The sequence below is a fragment of the Sinocyclocheilus anshuiensis genome, unplaced genomic scaffold, assembly GCF_001515605.1.
Source record: "Sinocyclocheilus anshuiensis isolate Anshui unplaced genomic scaffold, SAMN03320099.WGS_v1.1 scaffold1662, whole genome shotgun sequence".
Taxonomy (NCBI): domain Eukaryota; kingdom Metazoa; phylum Chordata; class Actinopteri; order Cypriniformes; family Cyprinidae; genus Sinocyclocheilus; species Sinocyclocheilus anshuiensis.
The window spans coordinates 962,618-980,963 of record NW_015545835.1 but is presented as its reverse complement, the minus strand read 5'-3'; the positions used below and the strand labels follow the sequence as shown (position 1 = coordinate 980,963).

Sequence of the window (18,346 nt, the reverse complement as noted above, 5' to 3'; positions counted from 1 at the left end):
CGGCGCCAGGTAACGACCGCATCCAGAAACGCACGGGTGAAACGGCATCTTTAAAAAGACGATCCGTCGTCTTTAGAAAGACGCACCCACTTATTGTACTCTTTTAGAGAAATTGGCTCTTTTAGGGAAATGCTCTTTTATGTGCTGAGATGCACAGGGGAAATGGCTGCTTGCAGCATGACAGGGGGTAGTGCAGCCTGAAGTGCGCAACCCATTTGACTCAGGAACGACCACCACTGAAGCGCCGTCCGCCAACACAGAAAGCTTCCAAGAGCGCATCGAACTCATATACACTTGAAGACACTGGTTGGAGCAGAACGATGTTGTCGCTCGGCTCCGAAACGAAAAGCTGGCATGCGTTGCACTTCAACAAGTTCAACAAGCAACAACGACTTATCCAAGTGACTGCTGCTGTCACAAGTTCAGCCTCTGTGGCTCCCTCCGATTACCACCAGAGGGAACCATCACTGGAGTACTAACCGATCTTTTCGGACTTCAATTACCACTATGCCCCATGCCTGAGACTATCACCTGCACAGGTGTTTCCCATTGCCCGGCCTATTTAAACTGTGCCTTCCCTGCTCTCTTTGCAAAGTCTTGTTTTGCCTTGCAGACATTTCTGAGCGGTTTAAATTAAAATAAGCATGTAACGACCACAAACGGAGGAAAATAGCAGAGTAAAAGTACCGATACATCACTTAAAATGTACTCAAGTAAAAGTAAAAGTACACAATTTTTAAACTACTCAAAAAGTACAATTACTGATAAAAACTACTTAATTACTGTAGCGTGAGTATTTGTAATTCGTTACTTCACACCCTTGGTCACCGATGTGACGTCGAGAGTGACCGACTGAAAGGGAACTCAAGACCTAGGGCCTTGAAACAAGGTAGAATGGTAGTACAAAGACTCATCCAAAATAGCCATTAAGGGGTGCATCATTTAAGGGAAATGTGTTTTTGAGCTTCTCAAACTAAATTTTGCAGGACAGTGGCCATCCAGGACTAGAGCTGCCTCTCTCTGTGTAAAATAATCTGCTACGGTCAGTCTGTAGCATGTGCATCTCTTAAAGATCCAGAATTACAATCTGCTTCATTGTTTAATCATATTCCGATATATAAAACCAGTAGCTCACCGAAGTGCACACCAACAAGTTAAGAACAAAAGTGCATTCTGTAGAAATGTTCCTGCAGTAAGAGTGAAGTGTGTATGTCAGAGGAAAAAAAAAACATACAAAATGTGCAGTACTGTTGGTCCCCAGGACCAGGATTTAAAACCAATGGTGTTGTGTGCAGTGTGCAATGCTTGTGTACCAATAAACATATTAAATGCTATGTGAGACTAATTCCTGCATTCCTGCTTTCCCATGCAATTTTGTGAAATGCCAGCGAAATAGATTACAGATTACACAGATAAAGAGAGAACGTGTGTGTGTCTTGTCATTATGGTAAAAGTAAATGACATTGCATGATGCTTTGTTTGTGTGTGTGTGTGTGTGTCTGTGTGTGTGTGTGCGTGCGCATTTTTGTGACATATGAGGACAGAAATTTGTATAATGACATGGCTATGACATAGGTATTACAAGGAGAAGGTGACTTATGAGGACATGACATTTTCATTTACATTTAGTCATTAAGCAGACGCTTTTATCCAAAGCGACTAACTAATGAGGACAATGAAAGCAGTCAAAACTAACAAAAGAGCAACAATATATAAGTGTAAATGACAAGTCTCGGTTCGCCTAACGCAGTACACGTAGCAAGGTGTATATATGAATATATTATACACACACATATACACACACACACACACACACAGAAAAACAAGTAGATAGAAGAGAAAAAAATAGAAAGCTAGTGTTTTTTTTTTTGAAAGAAGATAAGTATAGATAAAGTAGAATTAAAATAGAATAGCCACTGGCGTGCGGTTCCTGAGATTCCATTTTCCAATAGGGTTGACAGGAGAATCTGGTGGTTCACCGTATCAAAAGCAGCGGACAGTAGTGTTGGGGTACTCAGACTCGTACTCTGACTCGAGTCCGGTCTCGAGTACAATTTTTTAAAGGACTCGGACTTGTCACGGACTCGGATGCATTTTTACTCGGACTTGACTCTGACTCGAGCCTTTCGGACTCGAAAAATATGAGTCCAACCGAGTCCAGGGACAGTTGAGAAAATGTCACTGACTCAATGCATTATCACAAAAGTGATATTCAGTATTTGCATGTGTTTTTAAGTCTTGTCCAGTACTTGAAAGCCGACGGGTTTCTGTGCTCAGCCTCACACACGGAAAGCGCGCTCACAGAACGCGCCTCTCAGTCAGAGTGCGAATGCTGAGTTTTCTTTCGCTTATGTTCTCTTAAGTTCTGTTATTGCTACACACTTACACGAAAAGTTGTCAAAATGCCCGTCTTGGAGACTATTCATGTAAATGCAGTCGGTTTTGTCTTAAGTGAACTTGAACAGTTGGGAGAAATACAGAGGTGTCAAAATATTTGATCAATGCGTCAGATCTTAAAGCAACAGCGTAAACCTGCAGCTGCCGACTGCGTCATAAATGTTAATCAAACAAAAGAAAAGGAAACTGCTCTTGACTGAATCACTTATTAACTTTAATAAGAATCATCTATATTTAATGTATACAGTGAAGATTATTTTTACATTTATTACTTCATGAAATGTCTGTAGTAGGCTATTTCTGTAGAAGCCTTCACTACTGAAAAACTTTAAAACACTATTTAATTTGTATTTTTTAGTAATATATATATTTAGCTTGTAAGTAATACTTGGAGTGTTTACATTTTGAACTTGTTGGGACATTTTTTGGTCCCCATGAGGAAACAAGGTTACAAATCATACAGAAGTGTATTGAAAATCTAAAAATGGCTGTAGTTTTGTGTGAGGGGTAGGTTTAGGGTACAGAAATATAAAATACAGTTTGAACAGTATAAAAAGTATTATGCCTATGGAATGTCCCCATAACAGGGGCAGTCGTGGCCTAATGGTTAGAGAGTCGGACTCGTAACCCAAAGGTTGCGGGTTCGAGTCTCGTACCGGCAGGGATTGTAGGTGGGGGCAGTGAATGTACAGCTGTACAGTGTGTGCACTTCTACAGTGTGTGCACTTAGGATGGGTTAAATGCAGAGCACTAATTCCTAGTATGGGTATAAGGACATCGGTAAAATAGTCCATGTGACATCAGTGGCTCAACTTCAGTTTTGCGAAGCTACGAGAATACTTTTGTGCATTATAAGTGATATTCAGTATTTGCATGTGTTTTTAAGTCTTGTCCAGTACTTGAAAGCCGAAGGGTTTCTGTGCTCACACACCGAAAGCGCGCTCACAGAACGCGCCTCTCAGTCTGTCTGCGAATGCCGAGTTCTCTTTCGCTTAAGTTCTGTTATTGCTACACACTTACACGAAAAGTTATGTCAAAATGCCCGTCTTGGAGACTATTTATGTAAATGCAGTCGGTTTTGTCTGAAGTGAACTTGAGCAGTTGGGAGAAATACGTATGTGTCAAAAATTTTGATCTATGTGTCAGATCTTAAAGCAACAGCGTAAACCTGCAGCCGCCGACTGCGTCATAAATGTTAATCAAACAAAAGAAAAGGAGAAAATCACTCACTGCTCTTGACTGAATCACTTATTAACTTTAATAAGAATCATCTATATTTAATGTATACAGTGAAGATTATTTTTACATTTATTACTTCATGAAATGTCTGTAGTAGGCTATTTCTGTAGAAGCCTTCACTACTGAAAAACTTTAAAACACTATTTAATTTGTATTTTTTAGTAATATATATATTTAGCTTGTAAGTAATACTTGGAGTGTTTACATTTTGAACTTGTTGGGACATTTTTTGGTCCCCATGAGGAAACAAGGTTACAAATCATACAGAAGTGTATTGAAAATCTAAAAATGGCTGTAGTTTTGTGTGAGGGGTAGGTTTAGGGTACAGAAATATAAAATACAGTTTGAACAGTATAAAAAGTATTATGCCTATGGAATGTCCCCATAACAGGGGCAGTCGTGGCCTAATGGTTAGAGAGTCGGACTCGTAACCCAAAGGTTGCGGGTTCGAGTCTCGTACCGGCAGGGATTGTAGGTGGGGGCAGTGAATGTACAGCTGTACAGTGTGTGCACTTCTACAGTGTGTGCACTTAGGATGGGTTAAATGCAGAGCACTAATTCCTAGTATGGGTAACCATACTTGGCCACATGTCACGTCACGTCACGTCACGTCACGTTACGTCATAATAATAGGGATATCAGTGAGAGAGTGTATGTATACACTGCTGTACAAAAGTTTGGGATCAGTTTTTAATGTGGGATCAAAGGGATCAGATTTTTAGTCTTTCTGTTCATCATGGCTGGATTTATTTGACATTTTATTTGACATTATTTAAAAATACAGAAAAAAAAAACAGTAATATTGTAAATTATTATTACCATTTAAAATACTGGTTTTCTATTTTAATATACTTTTAAAATATAATTTATTTCTGTGATCCAAAGCTGAATTTTCATCAGCCATTACTGTGAAATCATTCTCATATGCTGATTTATTATCAATGTTGCAAACATTTGTGCTACTTAATTTTTTTATTTTTTTTAACTTGTGATACTTTTTTCAGGATATTTTGTTAAAGTTAAAAAGAACAGTGTTTATTTAAAATAGAAATCTTTTCTAACAATGTAAGTCTTTATTATCAATTTTTATCCATTTAATACATCCTTGCTGAATAAAAGCATTAAAAAAGAAAAGAAAAAAAAAAGAATAAAAAAATGAACGACCCCAAATATACGGTAGTGTATATTGTTACAAAAGATAAAAGATTTCTATTTGAATAAATGTTGTTCTTTTTAATGTTTTATTCATCAAAGAATCCTGAATTTTCATCAGCCATTACTCCAGTCTTCAGTGTCACATGATCCTTCAGAAATCATTTTAATATGCTGCTTTTTTATCAATGTTGGAAACAGAACTGTGATACTTTTTCCAGGATTATTTGATGAATAAAGTTAAAAAGAACAGTGTTTATTTAAAATAGAAATCTTTTCTAACAATGTAAGTCTTTATTATCAATTTTTATCCATTTAATACATCCTTGCTGAATAAAAGCATTAAAAAAGAAAAGAAAAAAAAAAGAATAAAAAAATGAACGACCCCAAATATACGGTAGTGTATATTGTTACAACATATATATATATATCAGAGTTATATATGTATATATAGTTTAAACAACTACATTTTCCCCTAAAAAAACTACGAATATATAAATTATAGTGGGTTTGCTCCTCCGCCATGACACTCGCTGTGAGAAATGCTGCAAATGGACTGATACAAGTGGTGAAATGGTTCCTGTGGTTATAACTAGGCCTATAGTCAGAGATGCCACTGTGTGAATGAATAGTGATTCAGTAGAAATGCTTATTATGTCTGTTGCTTTAATCTGATCTAGATATTTTTGTTGTTTTGTGTAAAATGGCTTGATAGTATAAATGGTGGCAAGTGTGCCAAACCCTGACAAGCTTCTGCACGATTGTAATATTTGTGATGCTACAGTTTGTCATTTAAGTACACAGGGGTTTATAAATATGTTTGATGTGTACTTTTCTGACACCTCAGCTGTGCCCACGACTGCAGAAAACACGTCTCTCTGTGACTCCCTGTATCTAATATATACATAACACACGCACACGGCCATTGTCTCTTCACACGTCTAACTCAACCATGGCAAGCCCAAAATGTCACTCATTCAGAAACACAAGCCCCAGTACCTATACACTCAGTACAGACACACACAATATGACGTAGAAAGTGTTACAAGAGACGAGAAACACCTGCACGCAAACCTTTGATGTACAAAGATACACTTTGGATTCCATTCTGTGTATATGAATTACTCTTGTATGTAGATGAAAGAATATTGATTTTACACATTTCTAACATATCTAACATATTTCTAGCATATTCTAACATATTTAACAACATTACAGTGTTGTCTTTTGATTTTTTCACATATCCAGATATAGACACTCAACTATACAGAACTATTGAAAAAGCATGTTTTTCCTTGATATTTCTATAGAAGTACAAACTTCTCCAGCCTCTGATTTTTGTCTGCCCATGTAATTTAATCTACCTCACACAAAATGTGAAAAGTGGCAAGTCAATTAGTCTGCATTTACACTCTAAAACTTTGCACATCTTATTTTGTAATATCAGACTTTTTCATCTTGTTGCTACGATTATCACTGTTTTGGTCATCAAAATTTTGGATTAAAATCCCACATTAAAAGATGGTTGTCACTTTGCAATGTGTTGTTAGCAACATTAAAAATTTACCTTTTATTCAAATTGTGTATGGGTTACATATAGAAACTGAGAAAAGAGCACTTCACTGTTGTGTCACTTCACTTCATCGCAAGCTGACTAAGATTCCGATTGAATGCTTCCAGTCATCTGGAATTTACAGGACCACAGTAATGCCAGAATCATTCGGCAACTATAAGCATAACTCACTAACGGACAACACATGTTACTCGATGACTTGCTTAGTGGAAGAGATATGATTTCTTAATATGATTTCAAGAGAAAAGCAGTTTTCAAAGACACTCAATTTCTGATGAATTGTGCAAGGACGTGAGCACATTTTACAAGATGGAATCTCATAGTTATAGCAATATCTACTTGGTATGAATCCACTTTTAAACACTTTTGATTGGCCACAGGGTGTTCACAAAAATACCCACAGCAGTTTTTGAAAGCAGCTGTCTATCTAATCTATCTCTAGCATTTAAAAGAAAGATTAAAGAAAAAATTTAATGTTATCAAAAACAGGCTATTGAAAGTTTGTGTTTATACTCACTTTAACTGCAGGATCTCTGTTAGTTGTTTACTGTGATCAGCTCGTATCCTACTCAGCTCATTGTCACGTTCAGACAGAGTATTCTGCGTAGACGACAAGTGTTGTCTTGAGGCGTCTAACTCTTTTCTGGTTTTGTCTAGCACTGCCATCAAATCTTCCAACTATGAGAGTAAAATTATATAAACATGTTTATCATGCAATATCCATGTATATACTTTCTATCTCGGCCATTCCGTGTCAAATCAAAAAAAATTCAGAAACTTCCCTGGGTCAAATTTTTAATTTTGCTAAGATTTTTTTCTGAAGAAAGTTAAACATGTATAGTGATGAAAGCCAAAATATTAAATGTCATGGATGAATATTTACTGTGTAATCCACTATTTTGTAGAGGGGGGACAAAATGGCAATTTTCACCTGAGATTCGGAGCCAAATTATAGGGGTGTATAAATGATTTTAGAAAGATGGCAGCATCATAATATTACAGTATTTTTAAATGTTTTTTTTTTTTTTTTATATGTTGACTTTATATATGGTTCGGTTCCAGAGATATTGGAATTTCAATATGGCTCCAGGAGTAAATTGTTAAATTGTACACATGTTCAGTGGTCAAAAACCAAATGTGTGTCACTTTGAATAAATCAATTTGATGCAGTCATTTACATTTACATATTTGTTATTGTCATTTAGTTATTTTTTTTATTTCATAAGTTGTTTTTGTTTTTTTATTGTTTAGGTGGAGGTTTTAAATAAGCCCTTTTGGGTTTTCCGCCTCTCCCTGCACAGTATATGGATCGAAAATAAGTCATGTTGAAACTAGAAATGCATCGTTTCCCTCTATCAAAATAATTGTATAGGACATACCTGTTTGAGTGTCATAAATATTATTTTTCCAAAATTAGCGTGCCTGTAACTTAGGAAGTATTAAAGTTATTTTAATATGATTTTAAATTCTGGTTCCTAAGAAACTTTTCTTTTGGTTCTTCATTTTAAGAAAAGCTACAGACTGGATTATTGAAAATGAACATTCATTCTCTAAAAGTAGGAGGCACTTTTGGAACATCAGAAATATAGAATGAGAAAAGTGTGAAAAAATATAGCCTATATTAACAAAGAAAGTCCACTAATGAGTTACCAGCGTAAGCCTGTGTGCAAAGGCTGTCTAATTTTAAACTTTAAAATACATTTATTTTTAGTTATTTTAACTACAAATGTAAATAAAACTGAAAAAATAATGAAAAAGCAATTATACATTTACACACCTAAGGATTATATCAACCAAAAAAGTAACTGCATACGTGTTCTACTTGTATGTGTCAGCCACACCACACGGATACGTTTTCTACATTTATTTACGCTTTGATTTGAATGAAAACAGCGTATCCGTGTGGTGCGGCTGACACATACAAGTAGAACAGCATATGCAGTTTGCGTTCAGTGGATACTCTCCAAAATGGTGCTACGGTGATGCGGAGGAGACGATTTGTTGAATAAAGTCATTATTTTTTCTTATTTTTGGAATAAATTTCGTTATTATGTTTTTTTCTCTGCGTACAAAAAGTATTTTCATCGTTTCATAAAATTCAGATTGAACTACTGATAGCAGATGGACTATTTTGACGATGTGTTTCATACTTTTCTGGGCCTTGACAGTGTTATTTACATGGCAGTCAATGGGACAGTCACAACCCTCCCGGTTTGTTCAGTGGTCAAAAACCAAATGTGTGTCACTTTGAATAAATCAATTTGATGCAGTCATTTACATTTACATATTTGTTATTGTCATTTAGTTATTTTTTTTATTTCATAAGTTGTTTTTGTTTTTTTATTGTTTAGGTGGAGGTTTTAAATAAGCCCTTTTGGGTTTTCCGCCTCTCCCTGCACAGTATATGGATCGAAAATAAGTCATGTTGAAACTAGAAATGCATCGTTTCCCTCTATCAAAATAATTGTATAGGACATACCTGTTTGAGTGTCATAAATATTATTTTTCCAAAATTAGCGTGCCTGTAACTTAGGAAGTATTAAAGTTATTTTAATATGATTTTAAATTCTGGTTCCTAAGAAACTTTTCTTTTGGTTCTTCATTTTAAGAAAAGCTACAGACTGGATTATTGAAAATGAACATTCATTCTCTAAAAGTAGGAGGCACTTTTGGAACATCAGAAATATAGAATGAGAAAAGTGTGAAAAAATATAGCCTATATTAACAAAGAAAGTCCACTAATGAGTTACCAGCGTAAGCCTGTGTGCAAAGGCTGTCTAATTTTAAACTTTAAAATACATTTATTTTTAGTTATTTTAACTACAAATGTAAATAAAACTGAAAAAATAATGAAAAAGCAATTATACATTTACACACCTAAGGATTATATCAACCAAAAAAGTAACTGCATACGTGTTCTACTTGTATGTGTCAGCCACACCACACGGATACGTTTTCTACATTTATTTACGCTTTGATTTGAATGAAAACAGCGTATCCGTGTGGTGCGGCTGACACATACAAGTAGAACAGCATATGCAGTTTGCGTTCAGTGGATACTCTCCAAAATGGTGCTACGGTGATGCGGAGGAGACGATTTGTTGAATAAAGTCATTATTTTTTCTTATTTTTGGAATAAATTTCGTTATTATGTTTTTTTCTCTGCGTACAAAAAGTATTTTCATCGTTTCATAAAATTCAGATTGAACTACTGATAGCAGATGGACTATTTTGACGATGTGTTTCATACTTTTCTGGGCCTTGACAGTGTTATTTACATGGCAGTCAATGGGACAGTCACAACCCTCCCGGTTTTCATCCAAAATATCTTAAATTGTGTTCCGAAGACGAACAAAGCTTTTATGGGTTTGGAACGATATGGGGGTAAGTGATTAATGACAAAATTTTTATTTTGGGGTGGAGTGACCCTTTAATGCGCATCTCCTATATGAAAAGCATTTTAGGGGGCCCTTGGCTTTTGGGGGCCCAAGGTCACCTACCTTTGCCTAATGGGTAAGTCCGCCCCTGCTCACAGAAACTAATGTAGGATGTCACGGTGTCAGTGAGCTCATCCAGATCAGTGGCTGCAGCCTCAAAAACACTCCAATCAGTGCAGTCAAAGCAGGCTTGTAAATCCCGCTCTGCTTCATTTGTCCATCTCTTTACAGTTTTTACAACAGGCTTAGCAGATTTAAGCTTCTGCTTGTAGGCTGGTAGAAGATGGACCAAACAGTGATCAGAGAGTCCCAGGGCCGCTCGGGGGACAGAGTGGTATGCATCCTTTAAAACTATGTAGCAATGGTGCAGTATATTGCTGTCCCTGGTGGGACATGTGATGAGCTGTCTGTATTTAGGCAGTTCGCGGGTGAGATTAGCTTTTTTTAAATCACTGAGAATGACAATGAAAGAGTCCGGGTAATGCTGCTCTGTGTGTGTGATCTGATCAGCCAGCTGTTCTAGCGCTGCGCTCACACGCGCGTCAGGAGGAATGTACGCACTCGCCAGAATAAACGAGGAAAACTCCCGCGGCAAATAAAAAGGCTTACAGTTAATAATGAAAGCTTCCAAATTTGGGCAGCACATCTTCTTTAAAACTGTAACGTCTGTACACCAGCCTTCATTGATATAAAAACATAATCCACCGCCTCTCATTTTCCCCGATGACTCTGTGACACGATCCGCTCTGAACAGCTGGACACCCGTTAGATGAAGCGTACTGTCTGGGATGGCTCTAGTCAAACAGGTTTCAGTGAAGCAAAGCGCGGCAGAGTTTAAAAAGTCCTTGTTTGTGCGGGTAAGGAGTTGTAGTTCATCTGATTTATTTGCTTGGGAGCGGAGATTCGCCAGTTGAATGCTCGGCAGAGGAGTCCTAAAACCGTGCTGTCGGAATTTCACGAGCGCACCAGCACACTTCCCTCGTTTGCGTCTCTTGGAGCGCTTGTATAGATCTTCCAATCTCTGTGTAAAAGTAACATTATGATGCTGCCATCTCTCTGAAATCATTTTTAACCCCCTGTAATTTGGCTCTGAATCTCAGGTGAAAATTGAAAAAATTTGTTGTCTTTTTATCCTAAATCATAATTACAAACACAGTATGATTAAACTAGTAACACACAAACAGCTGTACTTTAAAAAAAACATATTCAAGACATTGAGTGATCAGGGTAGGCTGGAAAATGTAAGTGAACTATTGTGCTAAAACTTCTCCAAAAGTTTACTGGTCAGTTAAGGAGATGAGATTGGAAGTGCACCTTAAATAAAGACACACAAAGCTTAGTTACCGACACATCTGTTTTTTTTTTTCTGAAGAAAGGCTGGACAGTGTGAACAATGCTTTGATACAAAAATCTTAAAATGCAATACAGAAATACACAAACTTGGAAAATGTCTTACCTGTCTTGAAGTATTAGCACTCATTTCTCCAGCTTGTCCTGGATTCACAGACTGCTTTTGGTTCTGTTCTTTCACTTGTCTGCAACACAGAATATTTAAATGATTGCATATAGAAAAGTGTTCTGCATCACATTATACATCACAAGTGTTCTTTGGCAGAGTGCACAAGCAAGCAATTAAAACTGATATTGTGTGGGTCTGAGCATTCGTGTCTGTCACTGCAACTACAAATACATTTGGGGGTTCAGTATGGAAGAAAAATAATGACAAATGTCTTTGAAACAAAAAAACATGTTGAATTGCACTAACTGAAAAAATAATGCATTGCATTAACAGTGCTTGCATTTTAATGCCGTGTATTTTCAGGGTTTGCATTTTTAGGGTCTGAAATTTGACATAGTTGTTTATTTAAGCTGTGAATATTTCAATTCAAAACATTTCACACACATTTTCATAATTAAAAATTCAATAATTCATATTCACCTTCCAGAGTTCACTTCCGAAATATTAAATCTGTTAAAAATATGATGTATGATATTCGACAGGCAATTTTCAGTCCATTTTATTTCAGTTTACTAATTCGCTTCCACAAATTCAGTGGTTCAAATTCAGCAGAAAATTCTGCATTGCACATCCGGGAACAGCAGGAATAGCAGTAGAGTACAGATGCATTATCTCCATCTGCTGTTAGTCGCTCATCAGCAGGTGGTGCAAGACCAAACCAACAGGTAGAGCAAGTCATTCATTCACAAAAACTGATCTGCAGAAAAGGAGCAAGCGGTAAATAGAAGTTATGATTATCAGGGCCAGTATGTGGAAATATATATGTGGAAAAGCTGATTAAGACCCAAAAGCTGTGTTTACATTTAATTCAGCATCTTCACTGTTACTCGTTTCGCCGTGTAGCCTATATGTAAGCAGCTTTCTCTACCAAACGAGATTATAATGCTATTTTACCTGATGCTGATATACAGAACTAACATTACATCTAAGACATATATTGTTTTCGGTTGCTTAGTTTCCTTAACTGTATATCATGGCTTGTGTGATGCTGAGTTGTAATAGTGGGATTTCCCTCTGACGTCACACTCCAGGATTCCCCAACGACGCTTAACTCGCCTCAATTAACTAATATAGTGACATAAACAAGATCTCAGATCTCAGTATACACCTTACTGATGATGCAAACTATACAGGCAAGAAGATGTACTCAGAATATAAACGTAACGTGCAAGGTTTCACATGGTAAGTTCTACTTACCGCTTGCTCCATTTCTGCAAATCAGTTTTTGTGAATGAATGACTTGCTCTACCTGTTGGCTTGGTCTTGCACCACCTGCTGATGAGCGACTAACAGCAGATGCAGATCATGCATCGGAACTCTACTGCTATGTCTGCAGTTCCCGAATGTTCAATGCTGAATTGTCTGCCGAGTTTGAACCACTGAATTTATTGAAGCGAATTTGTAAAGTGAAATAAAATGGACTAAAAATTGCCTGTCGAATATTAAATATAGTATTTTTTAACAGATGTAATATTTCGGAAGTGAACTCTGGAAGGTGAATATAAATTATTGAATTTTTAATTATGAAAATGTGTGTGCAATGTTTTGAATTAATATATTCACAGCTTAAATAAACAACTATGTTACATTTGTAATCAGTCTTTAATACACATTTTAAACACAAATTTCTTAAGACATTTTGAGAAATTACCTTTATGAATATAAATAATATTGATGCCCTTTGCATTAGCATATTGATTAGTATATTACGACTTTTCAGAAATCCAAAAGGAAAGAAAGCCGGGATGGTAACACTTGTAACACTTTTTGTTTTAAATTTTGCACTATATATCACTAGCGCCAATAGTGCTAGTGAGATATAGTGCTATGGCATGTATCATAAACATAATTTATTCCCCTGCTGATCTTACAATGTACCCCACTACGGTGGTGAGTTACAACAACATAAGAAAACACAGACATCAGTTTAAATTTTCTACATTGATATATTTATTTATTTTCTCAATCATATATTACATGATAATAAAAATATAAAAATGCAGATTTTTATACTTTACTTTTGTAAATCTTTTAGATTTTTAATTTTTTACACTTCATCACTGTTACCGCAAGCAACAAATAACAAATAAGTAATTTTTAAGTCATTGGATCCTTTTTCCAACTCAGTGATTCTGTTTCTTTCTTTATTTTTTTTCTGACATGTTGGTGTTTTATCTTTCACTTGGATGTTATAAGTTGCACTGAGTAAATACAGCTGGATAAAACAAAAATTGTGTTTGTCTTCATTTCAGACTGCAAAGCAACAAAATGTGATTATTTTAAAGGGGGGTGATTCTTTTCTAAACCCACTGTATATTCCAACTCTTTCAATCATTCTCTATCTCATTCATTATTTATTCTTGTTATTTTTGGAGCTTGTTATTATTATTATTATTATTATTATTATACATGTGTTATACTGAATAAATTAGAATGACAAGAGGATGAGTAAATTACATTTTTACTCTAAACGTTTAGCCTTGGGTAGACTAATTAAATTCTCAAAACCTTGCTAAATATGTGCTAGAGTGAAATTACCTTATGAAAGATTTCTTAATAATTGGCATATACCTCTCCAGCTCAATGATTATCTTGTCCTGCTCCAGACGTTCAGACTGCAGCTCCCGCAAAACAGCCAGCAATCTCTGGACTTCAGCATTAGACTTCTCCAGTTCCTCCTTATGACGGGCCGTTTCTGTTTGGAGAACCTGCAATCGCTCTGACAGCTCAGGGTTCCAGCGAGCAACATGTTCAGCTTCAAACACCTTCACTCAAGCCAAAAAAAAAAAACCCACAAGGTCAACAAGGTTTATATACTTATACCATGGTTAATCTATACATGCATTCTAAAAAACACCATATTTAGGAATTGCAAGAGCTGTGCAGGTTGTGGTCTTTAGTGTCCTTGTTAGCATGACAATTTCAATCGAATTTTTACAGATGCATCTCAATCTGGATGCTCAAATCGGATTTCAAATTCACAACAAATTTACAATTCACAATGATGATATGAAAACCGATTATGGAAATGCTGGAAGACACCGCTTTTCAGTGACTGTGCTGTGACTTCAGCATGGGACATTATATCAGTCTCCTCTGTTGCTGAGTTTTTTTGTGCAAGAGAGGAGTTTTGTACTGCAACTTGACAGGCACTTATTCTGAGAGTGAGATGATGAACCTCCACTTTTGCTGCATCAGTTTTGAAAGCCTCGTCACATGCGTGGGTAGCCTGTGTCGTTACCAAAGCAACCCAAGCAGATAAGTTGGTAATATGTCTGGACACACAAATCTGAATTGATCGCTTGAAATTAATAATGCAGACAGACTGCCCACCTCCTCCCTAAACATATCATACTGTGATCCCTGAAATGGCATTCTTGATCTCTTCCCCATGAAGACTTTCCTTCAGCACCTAAGTTGCGGTGCTCCAGTTCATAAGATGTGCCGTTAAGGATGACGTTGCCAAACGCAGTGCATCTAGAATCTGTTGTGGATTTACCCGTCCGTTACTGAGTTTTTTATGAAGCTATTTTTGGTGAAAAACAACTGAGCACACTTTGTAGTTGTAGAGAATAGCCACACATGTGTATCAGTAAATTTGAAGCCACAGAGAAAAATATTTTAGGAGTTGTAAACTTTTAGATTTTTTTCTCTCCCCCACAGAAACACAAAACAACATTTCCACCTTTTAAATTCTTTGCTGCAAGTGAACAAATCCTATTTTATGAATCACAAATCGAAAATCAGTCGCTCACATTTTTTGCTACAGTTGTTGCAGTGAATATGGTGCAAAACACAATCATACACCCAAATCCAAAAATGTGCATTCATGGACACATTTTGCACATCCGCAAAGTAATATGTGAATTCATGCAATGTGTGTTGCACACTTGTAGAATACTTTCTCACAAATACTTTGCTTTTCTTGGATATTTTTTCTAGCACAATCACAAGTTCTTCAAGTTATCTATGTGAAATGTGGAGCAAGTGTTTTGTGCACCTGTAAAAGCAGGGGCGGGCACTGTTCAGAGATCATAGAATGTTGCCCAATCAAAAGAGCTTATTTGAGCATCTAGACGATGGGGCGGGGCAATGCACATGCACATTACTTTGTGAATTATTTTGTGAATTAACTATTTTTATATTTGATGTGCCAATATTAAAGGCTAGCTCTAGCGTCCTATCTTATTTGTTTAGTAACCATTTAAGTCAGGATGTATTGGTTAATGTTTTATTAAACTTAAAGGGGTCATATGATGCGATTTCAAGTTTTCCTTTCTCTTTGGAGTGTTACAAGCTCTTGGTGCATAAAGAAGATCTGTAAAGTTGCAAAGACTAAAGTCTCAAATCCAAAGAGATATTCTTAATAAAAGTTAAGAGTCGACCACGCCTACCTAAAACGCCTTGTTCTAACAAGCCCCCACATATCTACGTCACTATGTGGTAAGGGGCGTTAAATTTCCGACGCGTGCTTGTGGTGTTCGGCCAATCACAATGCACTGGGTCAGCTGGCCAATCAGAGCAGACTGCGCTTGTCAAAGGAGGGGGCTTTGTTGAAAACGATGTGTTTGAGAGAGGCGGGGCATAGAGGACCTACAATAATGTACAGTATTTGAAAAATAATGTGTTTTTTGAACATTAAAGCGTCAACATATTCTGTTACACAAAATAATGATCTTTAAAATAGCAACATATGACCCCTTTAAGACACATAATAGATGGATTGTTACTGTTTAAACGCTCTGGCACCTTCAAGTTCTTCAGGCAGAATAGAGATTTTTTTTTGTTTTGTTTTGATTTACATTAACAGTGCTTCATTCCATATGGCTTCTTCATCACTGCGCCATGGATCAGTGGATCAGCACACACTTTTTATTTTACACAAATTATAATTTAAATTATAATTCATTTAATTTCAGTAAGAAAACCGAACGTTAGTGGGTGATTTTACATTTTAAAGCACCCGCGGTGAGAAATTATGGAAGCATATAGGTAGCGAAATTCAATTTAAAATGCAATATGCAAAATGGCAATGCAATATTCAAAATGGCAATGTATTTCTGTATTTAAATTTACATTTTCCATTACCCATACGTGCAAAGTTTGGTGCAAAAGGAAAATGAAAATTAAATTATATAATTTACATTTGCCATTTCCAACAGTAGTCTTAATATGTAAATTGCATGCAAATTTGAATGCTTTATAAGTTGCGAAATGAAAATGAAAATGTATAACACAAATTGATTTGATATGTGTAACATCTCCAAGCAGAAATGGTAGCATAATGATCATTTAAATGCTATTTGTCCTAAATGCATTTAGACTAACAGCTAGAACACTTAGGACTGCATTTTCATCATGACGCCGAGGGATATTTGTAGCAAAATTCAATTTGAAAATGCATTCCGAGCTGACCACGCCCACCCTCCGTCAATCATTGCTTCAAGGCAGGGATTGGCGGAAGCATGTTACGTTTGGATCGTTTGAAACATGGCGGCTGGAGATCTGATAAGATCGTTGAATTCACTGGCAGATGAAGTGGAGCATGAACAGAGAAATATATGAAGCGTATTACATGCTTAAATCAAACGTTCGAACGACCGACCGATCGAACGTCTAACCGCCGACCGAACGTCTATCCGAACATCTTGAGCTTTGAGCGTCTTACACTGCGGGTGACCCACGTGACGTCAGCGTCTTGAAATTAGCGAGGAAAACAAATTTGGCGGAGTTAAAAACAAACATTGGCCCTCCAGGAGCGGGACTGAGAACCCTGACTAGATCTTCACATTAACCATTTTGCATATTGCATTGCCATTTTGCATATTGCATTTTAAATTGAATTTCACTACCTATATGCTTCCATAAGAAATAGCCTTTTAATTATTTATTTTTTAACTAAATGTTTGTTATTCAATATATTACAAACATGTTGATTTGGCAAAGTTAATTTGCATTACTTGGTATAAAGTGCTAATAAAAAAGTTTTCATGGCAAACTCATGTTTAATTACTGTAGGAAACTTTTTCCTCGTCGAAGCAGAAACCAGGAGACTGCACCAATTGTTTGACCCAGAAATGTGACTTGGTTTTTGTGAAAGCTGCATTTGTGTCCTCTTTTCTGCAAATAGTCCAACAATGTTGCCAATTCAGTTTGATGTACCTCGTGGTCTGTAGAGGTGATCAAAATATCATCGACATATTGAATCATAGTGGACTGTTTCAGACAGGAACCTTTTGCTACACTTTGCTTAAGATAATCATTTGTCTGATGTAATTTGCCTTAAATGCTAAATACAATGTACTTGTTTTTAGTTTTTCATGTGATGCTATGTCAGAACATAGGATCAGCATATTTAAAACAGATTCTTAAATCCCACATTACCTCACTTAATGTACTGTTACTAAAATATTTGGACCTATATTTCATATACGAGAAGCTTCATGTCTAGGACAACTAGCAAGCGCACACCAGAAGCACATATTCTATATGGTCCACAATACTATGCTTAAGGTCATTATGAAATTAAGGTAATGTGTCTGTACTATATATTATGTTATGATTGCACTGCACAATTAAATACAATCTTTGCTTAAATCAGGTAGTAAGTCAACATATTACCTCAGGGCGTTACGTTAACTCAAATTGAGAATCTCACCTGAAACCCGAAGCAATCTTCATCCATGCAGTTGATTTCCATATTTTGTCTTTAAATAATCTGTGGTTCATGGCATACAATTCAGAGTATTTCCCAACATTGAGCTCCCTGTCAATATCAGTCTCTCAACATCACGTCAGATGCTGACGCATTGAGGAAACACCTTTCTCCTGTAAATACTGAAGCCTGATTGAATAATTCTATTGCGTTTCAATAGCCAGTGGTGTTCAAGTGTGTGAATCTGGGAGTGGCACCACCCTATATAATGCGTCTTTTGGCGCCATTTCCTCAGAATATTCCTCCTTCATACTACACGCTAGAAGCCTTTCTTGCCGTGGATTCAGCAAGTGGATTATTCTCTTCCCCTTCAA

General features: G+C 36.4%; 1 protein-coding gene across 1 annotated transcript in view; it reads right to left on the bottom strand.

Annotated features, from left to right (window-relative positions):
- The window catches only part of LOC107698424 (ERC protein 2), a 94,720-nt gene that overhangs the window by 22,281 nt on the left and 54,093 nt on the right, over nt 1–18,346 (bottom strand). The window contains exons 9-11 of the mRNA XM_016499426.1: nt 13,889–14,072; nt 11,255–11,333; nt 6,879–7,039 (exon numbers count right to left, since the gene is read on the bottom strand). Coding sequence (XP_016354912.1) covers nt 6,879–7,039; nt 11,255–11,333; nt 13,889–14,072 — 424 coding nt within the window. The remainder of the gene's footprint in view (nt 1–6,878; nt 7,040–11,254; nt 11,334–13,888; nt 14,073–18,346) is intronic.